Here is an 11,425-nt window from a genome sequence, read left to right as displayed (position 1 = left end):
ACGAAACGGAAAGAAATAAGGAGAATTTGAGAAGAATCTCAAGATAATCTGAAAAAAAATTGAAGGAGAATCCGAGTAGAATTTGAGAACTAGGGAATCCGAAAAGCATCTAAAAATAACGACAAGAAAATCCAAAATCAATCTGAAGGAAGAAACATTTTAACAGCTATTCGTTGCTAACTTCATTCCTATGTCATATTTTTCGAAATAAATATTTTATCATAAATATTTCTCCGCATCCACACCTAACCTCAAAATCTGCCTTAAAACCCTATAATTTGTGATACTTTGACCGCATATAGACCCAGAAACCCACCAAAAATGGTAAAAATCCCATTTTTGCACCCACACATAACCTCACAATTTGAGTAACAAACTCACCTCAACTTCAAATGACAGCTCCCTAATCCAAACTCAAAATCACATCACCACGATGATGGTCATTTGTTTTCTTCCCAACTCATTGTGGTCTCATAAATAACCTCAAAACTTGCAAATTCGAGCCTCTGAAAGCCCCAAAGAGCCTCCAAAGTTCTCTTTCCGTGTTTCATGTCGCGAAATTGTCGCGAACACAGAAAAAGTGGCAAAACTCACTTCAGTCAATAGAAAATCTTTTTAAAACACTCACAGGACACCAAGGGCACTAAACATTGGATTTTTTACCGGAAAAACGCAGAAAACTAGGAAAAACTCGGAAAATTAGAAAAAATTCGAACACAGAGTGACGTAGTCGAGTAAAGATCTTCGGAAAGAATCGGGTGAAGTCGTGGCGCGAAGTTTGAAAGTTTGAATAATTTGACAAAAAAAGCGCATGGAAAACGTAAAGTACGACAAAGAAGATTCAGAAAATTGCCAAAGAATCACAGAGGCATCTCCATGCAGCCCCAAAGACAGTTATTTTGATCAAACAAAATAAAATTTTAGTTCCATTTTTTTAGGTTGGTACTGCCACTCGAAGCAGTTCCATGCGCGTTCTTAGAACTCGCGAAAACTTCTCGATTTTGTCCCAAAAACGCTCATAAAAGGCCCCCAAAGTGTCTTTCAGTGATTACGAGCAGTGTTTTATTATGGGGGCTCAGTTGCGACACCATTTCGGTGTCTCAGACAGCCCTCAGGATTCCGTAGCAAAAGTGAGGTAAGTAAGTCGCTAAACTGATTTGGGGGGCGGTTTTGGTGGTTATAATTCCTTTGTTTTAACCCTCTGATTTTGTTTATAGGTGGTGATTTAGTGAAAGTGAGTGCCTGAACCAATGAGAGCCGCGTCCTTGAAAGAAGAAAGTGTCGGATCTAACAATAAAGGTGAGTTTAGATGAATTTTGATTGTTTATGTAACAAGGGCGTGTATTATTGGTTGCGTTGCAGATATGAAAAAGTAATCGAGTTTTTATTTAGTGCCATTTCTACGCTTTATGTGGTGAAATAGAGATCTAATAAGTACAGTTTATACGAGTATTTATATGTCAAGTACGAAAAAATGTAATAATCGTTCGTCAGGGTGGTGAAGGCGCCTCAGCGAAATCCGTTTGACGTCATAAACATAACAAGGCAGTGCTGATTTAGACGCTCCAGTTCCTAAGATAATTATGTTGAAAGGGGCGTGAATACAATTAGTAGAATCGCATTATTTCCATACACGCGCCGAAAATATTTTCCTTGTACGAAATATAATTAAATTCTTTCCCTCTTTAGCAAAGTTTGATCACGTTGCGTCCAGCCGTGGCGCCACCCCTTCCTCGCACATAATCAAGCGAAGACGGTGCTAAATTGCATCAGCATCCCGTCTACAAATGTCGTTTTGTTTTATTACCCCTTCAATATATTGACATTGCCTTGAACTCTTCGGGTGCCTAGTTGTGGCTTTTACAACACAGCGTGCCCTGATATCGTGCTGTTCCCACTCTCGTTTATGCATTAAACCGACAATTTAAGAAGAAACATCGTCCGACAAGCTCCGAACACAAAAAACGACTTACGTTCAATTGCATGATGATTTTGTTGTACGCCCACAACCAGCGCTGCTTCGCCGTGACCTGGGGGCGCGGCTTCGAGTCTTCTTCTTCTTCGAACGAGACGCTCTTCTTCTCAGGAAGCTCATCGTCGAGCAGGATCTCGGGCTAGAAGTGGTACTTTAGCGTGTGTTTGGTGAGAGGGTGGTACTACCTGTAGCTCCTCGGGGATGTCTTCAGGCGGCGACGGCGACACTCGTCTCACCTCGATAATCGACGGTTTCCGCGCGTACGGTTCGTCCGCGGCCGAAAACGCGTCTCCCGAAGTCCGTCTAATGCCGAGCGTCCCCGAACTTCTCCTCCCCGCGTAATCGAGCCCCGGGTGGTACGGATCGACGACCGTGATCTGGGAGGAGCCTCTCCTCAAAAGCTGATCCTCTTCGTACTCGTCGACGTGGATAACCGAAGCGGGAGAGTCGTGGTTTATTGCTTTGGAGTTGACGTCGACGTCCTCCTCCACGTAGCTCTCAAGCGACTCCTGCGGCTCCAAATAGGCGTCGTGGAAGACGTCTTGGCTGTTGGTGATGGTCTGGTTTAGGTCGACGGAGTCTTGCTGTTTAAGAAGGCCGCGAGTTTGCGCTTTGTAAGGTGTCTGGGTGTTGGGTACTATTGCTTTCGGTGGTGATTGTACTTGGTCCCGTTGGTATTGCGATGTGGGTGGTACTGTTGTACTTTGTGGTTTGTTCGTGGGTGTCGTGTTTGTGGTTAGCACGTCTGCGATCTTCTTCACCTGGCTCAGGGAGTTGGTGATGGAGGATAGAGCTGATCCGAAGGATTCCCTCAAGTTCTCGTCGAAGCGGGATTCGGTTGGTGGGGGTCCTGGAGGCTGCTGGAGGTGGGGACTGCAACCGTTCCTCTTGGCCTGCAACCAAACTCGTCACCTCCATTCTTTGCCTTCTCCGAGTACTTACCATTTTGGTCTTCTCAGTCTCTAGGGCGTCGTAGTACTCCTCTTGCGCGTTGTAGTAAAACTCGTCATTCTTCGCGTTCATCGTGCTCACCACATCACTAGTTCTATTACTAAACGCTGGCACACCGTTCACTTCCAATTCTTCAGGTTGAGTCGGTAGATTATCAATACTCTGATATGCATAATTATAGTCTTCATTATACATCTCCTTCGCGCTCACCGCCCCCGGCCGCTCATAATACTCATAATCCGCCTCGTTATACTCCGCCGAGCTCGTCCTCTTCATTAGACTACTCCTCTTCGCCTTGGCACTACGGTGATTCAAATTAGGTTTAGGCAGCTGTCGTCCAGGAGTCGGCGGCAAACTACACGGTTTCTGGGCGGGGACGCGAGGCAGCATCTTGTACGTCTTCGTCGGCGTCGGTGGTAAACTCGCCCCTCGATGGGAACTGTTATCTGGAGTCCGAAAGCCGTCGTTAAGGGAGCTCTGTCTACTCGCACTACGTTTCGTCGGTATTGTTGGCATCTTCCGGCGGGCTGTAGGGGTGGAACGGTAAGGTTCGTCGTAGCAGTCGTCGAGGGCGGCGGTGGAGGAACGGCGTTTGTTCATGTAGTTTTGGACGATGGGGATTGAGGGGAGTTTCTTGTTGCTTTTGAGAAGCGGCGGGTTAAACCCTCCGGAGTCCCATTGCCGGTCTTCTTCGTCTTGGCCGTAACGCTCTTCTTGGAAGGGGTAGGAGAGGCTGTCGTAGTACTCGTCGAGGCTTTGGTTTTGATTGAAGGGTTGCGAACTGAAAATTACAAGCGATTAGTTAAAATTATTATGAGAAAGCCAATAAGCACTAGTACACTACCTATTTCTACTGTTTTTAATTAATTGGTGAAATTAAACTTCATTAATTTAAATTAATTGCAATTTCTTTTATATGTTCCATATTTTAGCTTGCAGGTTTCAACTTATTAAGACTGATTTTTCGCTAATTTGGTTATCTCCTTTTTCACATTTAATTAATTTTAATGATTTATAATTAGAATTAATTAAGTTGGTAGTTTTTAAATTTTTTTAGGTCTACACCTATTGGCACATAAATACAAAACAATTTGTCAGTTTGTAAGATTTGAAATAAAATTTTAATTTTCTAAATTAGAAGCGCTAATTGTCAGGATTCTATAATTAGTCTCAAATTTTATTCATCAGTTTAATAATTTCTGCGTTTTGTACCTAATTAGAATTTTAATTTCATTTTTGCATGCCTGATTTTAATTAAATTTAACTCACCTCTAATTTCCAGATTCCACATTTCTAATTTGTCAATTTTGTAATTAGAATTTACGATCTCAACCTATTTAAATTAATTACGATTTAAATTTATTAATTAATTCCCTAATTTCAAATCTGTCTTGGTTCTTAATTTTCTAAATCACAGGATTCTCTAATTAAATTAGCATCAGTCTTAATTTTCTTAGATTTGTAGTGAATCTGTAATTAGAATTATTATAATGATTGATTATATTTAAAAGAATAATTTACGCACTTCTAATTTCCAGGTCTAAAGCGACAAATTATTATTAATTTCTAATTTTTTCCGGTTGTGTAGTCAAGTCTCGATAATTTGTAATTAGAATTTCGATCGCATTTTTGGGGAAATTATTTTACTTTAATTTTTAGATTATTAATTATAATAAGATTTTCTACTCAAAATTTGAATTGTAAATTGGCATAAATTCAATTGTAGAATTTGTTCGGACTTCATCTTTATATTTGCAATAATCACAATTTCAAATTAATTTCAATTAAATGACTGTATAAAGCGGCCCTTTTAAAATGTTAAAAAAACCATTGAATTTTACGTTTTTTAGTTTTTAATTATAATTTTTCTCTCTAAAAATTTGGTTCTTAGCTTTTAATCAGCAAAATTTTTTAAGTATGTAGTTAGGTCTCTATAATTTCTTAATCATAAGATTTTGGTTTTAAATTTCTAGCTAAGAGAATTTTCTAAGTGATCAAGTCTATAATTTGTAATTAGAATGTTTTTGGAAGAATTATCTCACTTCTAATTTTGAAATTATGAATTTTCTTTCCAAAATTTTTAAGCAAATTGCAAGAAATTAATTGTAGGTATAATTTCCGCAATTTCCATTTTTTAACTACTTTAGTAGTGTCTCTAATTTGTACTAATTACAATTTCAATTTTTAATTGTTTAAAGTCATTAATAATTACAAATTCATAAAGAAAACGATTTAATTTTACGTTTCTTAGGTTTCTGACCATAATTTTTCTCTCTAGAAATTTGGTTTTGATCTTCTAATTGGCAGAAATTTCTAAGTAGTTACAAGTCTTTATGATTTGTAATTCGAATTTTTATTGCGTTTTTGGAACACTTCTAATTTCCAAATTTTGAATTCTAATAAGATGTTCAAAATATTAAAGTAAAACGCACGAAGTCAATTACGGAATTTGCTCGGTATTCTTTTATTTATAACTTAATCAGTGCTTGAGATTTGTAATACATAATTAAAATTTTAATATTTTGACGTCTATAGATATAAATTATAATCATCAAAAATTATTACATTGCACGTTTTTAGCTCTCTAATCATATTTTTCCTCTCTAGAATTAGATTTTTAATTTCCAATTTTCTAATCATAATTCTAATTTTTTTAGGTTTCTAATCATAATTTTCCTATCTAGAAATTTGGTTTTTAATTTCCAATTAGCAGAATTTTTTAAGTAAGTAAGTTACAATTATTTTTTGATTGAACGTTTGTGTCAATTGTCTGATTTTTAATTATAATACAGCTATCTATTAAATTTTTTAAAGTTAATTGCATGAAACTAATTGTAGAATTTGCTCGGTCTTCATTTTCCTATTAGTTTAGAAGTTTCTGCAATTTGTAATCATTAGAATTTAAATTTTAGTCGTCTAATTATATTAATTATAAATTCATAATGAAATGATTGAATTTTACGTTTCTTACGCTTCTAATCAAAATTTTCCCCTCTAGAATTGAATTTATAATTAATAATAGACACATTTTTTAATTAGTCGACTTTGTCATTTTGTTTGCATTTTAGGGACATTTATTTCACTTCTAATTTTCAAATTTTGATATAAAATGAGATTTTCAATTCAAAATCTGAAAGTAAATTATAAAATTAATGCAAGTGGAATTAGCTGGGTCTTCAATTTTTTATTAGTTTAGCAGTGTCTGCAATTTAAAATTGTAATGTGTCATTATAATTAGAATTTTTAGACCTCTAAAGATATTAATAAAAATTCACGTAAAAATTCTAATAATTAGAATTTAAATTTTAATCATCTAATGATATTAATTACAAATTCATAAAGAAATGATTTGATTTTAGGTTTTACGCTTCTACTGAAAATGTTCCTCTCTAGAATTGAATTTTTAATTTTTAATTGACAGAAGTAGACAAGCTCTACAATTTGTAACTTCAATTTTTGATTGCGTTTTTGAGGCAATTATCTCACTTCTTTTTTTCAAATTTGGAATTTTTAAATTTCTATTCACAATTTAAATTTGTAATTTTTTTGACGTCTAAAGATATTAATTATAAATTCACAAACAAATTACATTTTAAGTTTTTTAGATTTCTAATAATAATTTTCCTACCTGGAATTTGGTTCTTAATTTCCATTTGCCAGAATTTTCTAATTACATATATTTGTGTGAATTTTAAATTATTTACTGATTTAATTAGATAAATCTAATTTTTGACAAATTTTTAGATTTCTAATCATAACTAGCCTCAAAATTAGTATGAATCCTAATTCTATTCAGTTTTTGTACATTGTAATTAAACATATCATTTCAGCTTTAAACTTCCTAATTTTCTAATTATTATTTTCAGGTCTGTACATGGCCACATTTAAATTATTAAAGTTTTAAATGTACAAATTACATTTTTCAGCTTTTGAAATAACATACTAAATTCCACGTTAGCAATTTCTTAAATTTCTAATTATAACTAACGTCTCTACACATCTAATTCAGATTTTAAACTAATTATAAGGAAAATTTATTGGATCAATTCTTGGTGTTGACAAATTATTAAAATTACAATTTTTTCCCAAACACCAAATTTTTACAAAAAATGCTGACGCGCGTTTCGATAGCAATGCTATCATCATCAGAGCGATGATTAAAACATGCAACAAAAATTTGGTGTTTGGGAAAAAATTGTAATTTTAATAATTATAAGGGTTCAACAAATTAATAATTATTAAATTAAGACTTGATTTATAGAAGCTAAATTAAAATTTTAATCAATATTAACTATTTACCGCCTTATTAAAGTAACAAGGGACGGTTTTTCCATCAATGAAATGTTAGCAAACATCTAATTAACCAAATTATTGTGTAAACCGGTCCAAAATTACAATTAATTGGAGTACATGTTACGGTCATTATAATTAAAACGTTTTCCTCAGATTTTTAAATGCGCGGTTTTTCCAATTTTGAATAACTAATTAATTGGTTGATTAATTAATTAATTAGGCACAATACCACTTTTTTTACCTGATATCGACACAGTTCACTTGTGTCACATTCTCATTCGGATAATAAATGGAATCTCCGTAATAAGCAGAATCGTCATACAGGGTGTTCTGCCGTTCTAAACTAGGTCTACGAGCTGAAAAAAAAAACTCAGTTAAAACCAAACTTTGCCATCTATTTCAATACTCACCTTTTGATCTAAGTTGTTGATTACTGTTGTAATATTGTGAATCTACCGAATATCCATCCATACTATCCACACTTTGATTGTAAAACGACGTCTCACAACTAGCCCACGTCTCTTGACTGAAAAACCACTTCCATGTTAGCCAACAGTAAAAACCAAAAAAAAAAGCAAAAAGCACATCGTGTCAGTGTAAATCAAGCTAATATGTGTCCACACATTGAAAAAACGGCGTCGACAGTCGGAGCTACCAACATAATTTAGATTCCAAAGCCTGCTTCGACGCCGCTTTACTATTCTATTCGTGTGCTTCACATTTATTACCTTTCTTCAGTATCCCATTCGAATTTTCGACGTCTGCTTTAAATATAACAACGAAATCAGTTTTTTTTATCAACGAATGAATATTCAGGGACGTGTTATCAGGTATTTAAATTAGGTGCATGTGTTTTATTTTTAAATCCGCGGGTATCCTGGGGATATTTGCAATTTTAACACGAACGAAAAAGAGGTCACGTTTAGGGGGTGGAGTACCTGGAATAGTCGGGTTTGTTCCTGGGCCGGCTGTTGTAGAACAGCGGGTCGAAGTCCCCGCTGTTATCCTGGTACTGCCTCGAATTCCCGGAAAAATTAAACTCGTCGTTCCCCGGCGAGCACCTCTGAAAACCCCCAATTAAGACTTTTTTCAGTGAGGAAATTACAGTACCTGGTGGTGCCTTCTGTGCGATCCTGGACTAAGATGATGTTGGTGCGTGGTCGGGGGCGGCAAATGGTGCTGGTGTCCCACCCCGTCGTCTCTCTCATACGAATTTTCACGGGATGTCTCTAAAGAACGTTGGGGGGTGTGCATTTGGTGCGCCGCCGACCTGAATTGAGACGCTGAAGAATTTGCGTGTTGACCAACAGGGTAGTTTAGGTCGGATGTGTAATCGCTATCTTCCGAATACCCCGCTGAAATTTCATTGTCAAAGTGATTACTATTGGCTGAAAAGAGGACGAAGACTGTAGAGATTCATCAAGAAAAAAAAGTGCTTAAAAATAGACGCCCCCGCAATTTCGTGCTAATAGACAACCAACAAAACGTCTTAAAACTTCAACGCGGCCTCGCTTTGACGTTCATTATCCTTTGTCGTTTTATTGAAGTGCTTCGAGTCTTAACTTCGGGATTTAGGTGTCCATTCAAAGTTGGGCTTATTATTTTAAAATCATTTTGTACAAAGTTGTTTCTTATTTGAATTCATTTTGCTGTAACAAGCAGTTTTGTTCTGGAACTTCTTTGTTGAGTTCGCGGGAGTTTAAGAGGTTTTTAGCACGAAAGTATATTAAGCGACGCCGAAGTTTCGAAGGCTATTGAATTGCCGGTTAACTTTCCGTTTTTCGGACAACCCCAAAATACGAAATTTTCAATTTGGGCAGTTTACTGAATTTTTTTACCCACCCTCGTCCGACTCGTTCGCAACTCTATTAACCCCCAACGACTACATTTCCTTTTCCTCCCATTTATTAGCGTTTTTGTCATCGCATCAATCAAAGTCAACACGTCCCCAGGTAAAAGAAAACGAATAAAATCGTCCGTGTCCACTTCATATAAGTCACAAAGTAAAATCTCGCAAAAAAACGACGCACGCAATTCTCCTCCGTTTCCTTCGCTATAAATTTTCACGTTTTTATCGACGCGGCAAGAAAATTGCGACGCTTCATATGATGTCTCTGAAAAATGTCGACACGTGTTTCCAGACGCCGAAAAAAACGGAATTGGAGTAAGCCGTGGCACCGCGAAAAATTGTGATCGGAGTAGACCCTGGAAGCAATACTTACAATGGCCGAAATACTAAATCTCGCAAAAAAATGACGTACGCAATTTTCCTCTACTTCCTTCGCAATAAATTTTCACGTTTTGTCTAATATTCTTCTCTTCAACAAAAATTTTGTTTGGATTACTTAATTTGATTTAATTAATGGAACAGTAAAATTAATTAGATTGGTTTAATTTTTTTTCCGTTGTAATCTAGTTTCGATCAAATTTAGTAAAAATTTGCCCTGATATGTTTATTTAAAAGTCTAATGTTTTTCAATTTAGAAAAATTTAGTCAGAATTAGTCAATTTAATTTAATAGTAAAAGTTAATCAAAATTAGTACAATTTAGACTTCCTTTCTTCTGTATCGGCTAATTTAAAAGTTGCGCCGTTTAATATTCTATTATTTAAGTAATATTTAGTCAAAATTAGTCAATTAAATTGATTCTAATTTGTTCTAATTAGTATAAATTTTGCCTTGAAATGGTTATTTAAAAGTCCAATGTTCTTCAATTTGAAATAATTTAGTCAAAATTATTCAATTTCAACAAATTTAATAGTAACAGTTGGGTAGATTTAATATAATTTAGTCTAATTTTGCTGTGAATCGGCTAATTTAAGAGTCGTTTTGTCTGATTTTTTTTCTATTGAACAAAAATTTTGTCTGAATAAGTCAATTTGATTTAATCAACCTGTAAAAATTGATCAGATATAATTTAATTTGGTCTAATTTTTTCTTTGTTGTAATCTAATTTAGGTTCAATTTAGTATAAATTTACCTGATATGGATATTTAGCAGTCTAATGTTTTTTGATTAAGTCAAATGTTCTTTAATTTAGAACAATTTAGTGAGAATTAGTCAATTCTATTTAATCAAACAGTCAAATTTAACTACATATATTTAATCTGATTTTGTCTATTTTTTTTTGTTGTGGTCTAATTTCTGTCCAATTTAGTTTAAATTTGTCCCGACTCGGCTATTTAAAAGACGAATGTTTTTCAATTTTGTATAATTTATTCTAAATTACTCAATTTAATTTAATTTAATTTAATAGTACAAATAGATCAAAATTAGTCCAATTTAGTATGTCTTTGTTCTGAATCGGCTAATTTAAAAGTTGCTACGTTTAATATTCTATTATTTAACAATATTTAGACAGAATTAGTCAATTAACTTGAATCTAATTTGTTATAATTAGTATAAATTTTGCCTTGAAATGGTTATTTAAAAGTCCAATGTTCTTCAATTTGAAATAATTTTGTCAAAATTAATCAATTTCAACAAATTTAATAGTAACAGTTGGGTAGATTTAGTATAATTTAGTCTAATTTTGCTGTGAATCAGCTAATTTAAGAGTCGTTTTGTCTGATTTTTTTTCTATTGAACAAAAATTTTGTCAGAATTAGTCAATTTGATTTAATCAACCTGTAAAAATTGATCAGATATAATTTAATTTGGTCTAATTTTTTCTTTGTTGTGGTCTAATTTAGGTTCAATTTAGTATAAATTTACCTGATATGTATGTTTAGCAGTCTAATGTTTTTTGATTAAGTCAAATGTTCTTTAATTTAAAACAATTTAGTCAGAATTAGTCAATTCTATTTAATCAAACAGTCAAATGTAACTACATATATTTAATCTAATTTTGTCTATTTTTTTTCTTTGTTGTGGTCAAATTTCTATCCAATTTAGTTTAAATTTGTCCCGACTCGGATATTTAAAAGACGAATGTTTTTCAATTTTGTATAATTTAGTCCAAATTACACAATTTAATTTAATTTAATTTAATAGTAAAAGTTGATTAAAATTAGTCCAATTTAGTCTTTCTTTGTTCTGAATCGGATAATTTAAAAGTTGCGTCGTTTAATATTCTATTATTTAACAATATTTAGACAGAATTAGTCAATTAAATTGAATCTAATTTGTTCTAATTAGTATAAATTTGCTTTGAAATGGTTATTTCAAAGTCTAATGTTCTTTAATTTAGAATAATTTAGTCAGAAT

General features: G+C 33.8%; 2 protein-coding genes across 6 annotated transcripts in view; both read right to left on the bottom strand.

Moving 5' to 3' along the window:
* Window positions 1-7,484: 7,484 nt before the first annotated feature.
* Window positions 7,485-8,521, bottom strand: LOC148176108 (uncharacterized). 3 transcript variants are annotated; one of them, XM_088034641.1, is made up of 5 exons: window positions 8,330-8,521; window positions 8,158-8,282; window positions 7,948-7,983; window positions 7,630-7,745; window positions 7,485-7,575 (listed from the first exon to the last, which is right to left on the bottom strand). In XM_088034641.1, exons 1-4 carry the CDS (start codon window positions 8,425-8,427, stop codon window positions 7,672-7,674), a joined length of 333 nt encoding a protein of 110 aa, XP_087890767.1. In that variant the 5' UTR covers window positions 8,428-8,521; the 3' UTR covers window positions 7,485-7,575; window positions 7,630-7,671. The 3 variants fall into 3 exon arrangements, with proteins under 3 accessions (XP_087890767.1, XP_087890768.1, XP_087890769.1); XM_088034642.1 differs by having other exon boundaries at window positions 7,948-7,980; XM_088034643.1 differs by lacking the exon at window positions 7,948-7,983.
* LOC148176107 (protein unc-13 homolog A-like) overlaps window positions 8,456-11,425 on the bottom strand; it is a 38,024-nt gene continuing 35,054 nt past the window's right edge. For 2 of the 3 annotated variants that reach the window (XM_088034637.1, XM_088034639.1), the window contains one exon: window positions 8,456-8,574. In XM_088034637.1, coding sequence (XP_087890763.1) covers window positions 8,556-8,574 — 19 coding nt within the window. In that variant the 3' untranslated portion in view covers window positions 8,456-8,555. Of the gene's footprint in view, window positions 8,608-11,425 lie in introns of all 3 variants that reach the window. The other variant, XM_088034638.1, reaches the window with a different exon arrangement.

The sequence above is a fragment of the Gnatocerus cornutus genome, chromosome 4 (assembly GCF_029298725.1).
Source record: "Gnatocerus cornutus isolate USDA-ARS CGAHR chromosome 4, icGnaCorn1.1, whole genome shotgun sequence".
NCBI classification, from domain to species: Eukaryota; Metazoa; Arthropoda; class Insecta; order Coleoptera; family Tenebrionidae; genus Gnatocerus; species Gnatocerus cornutus.
The sequence above is the reverse complement of the archived record's forward strand: the minus strand, read 5'-3'. Positions and strand labels throughout refer to the sequence as shown.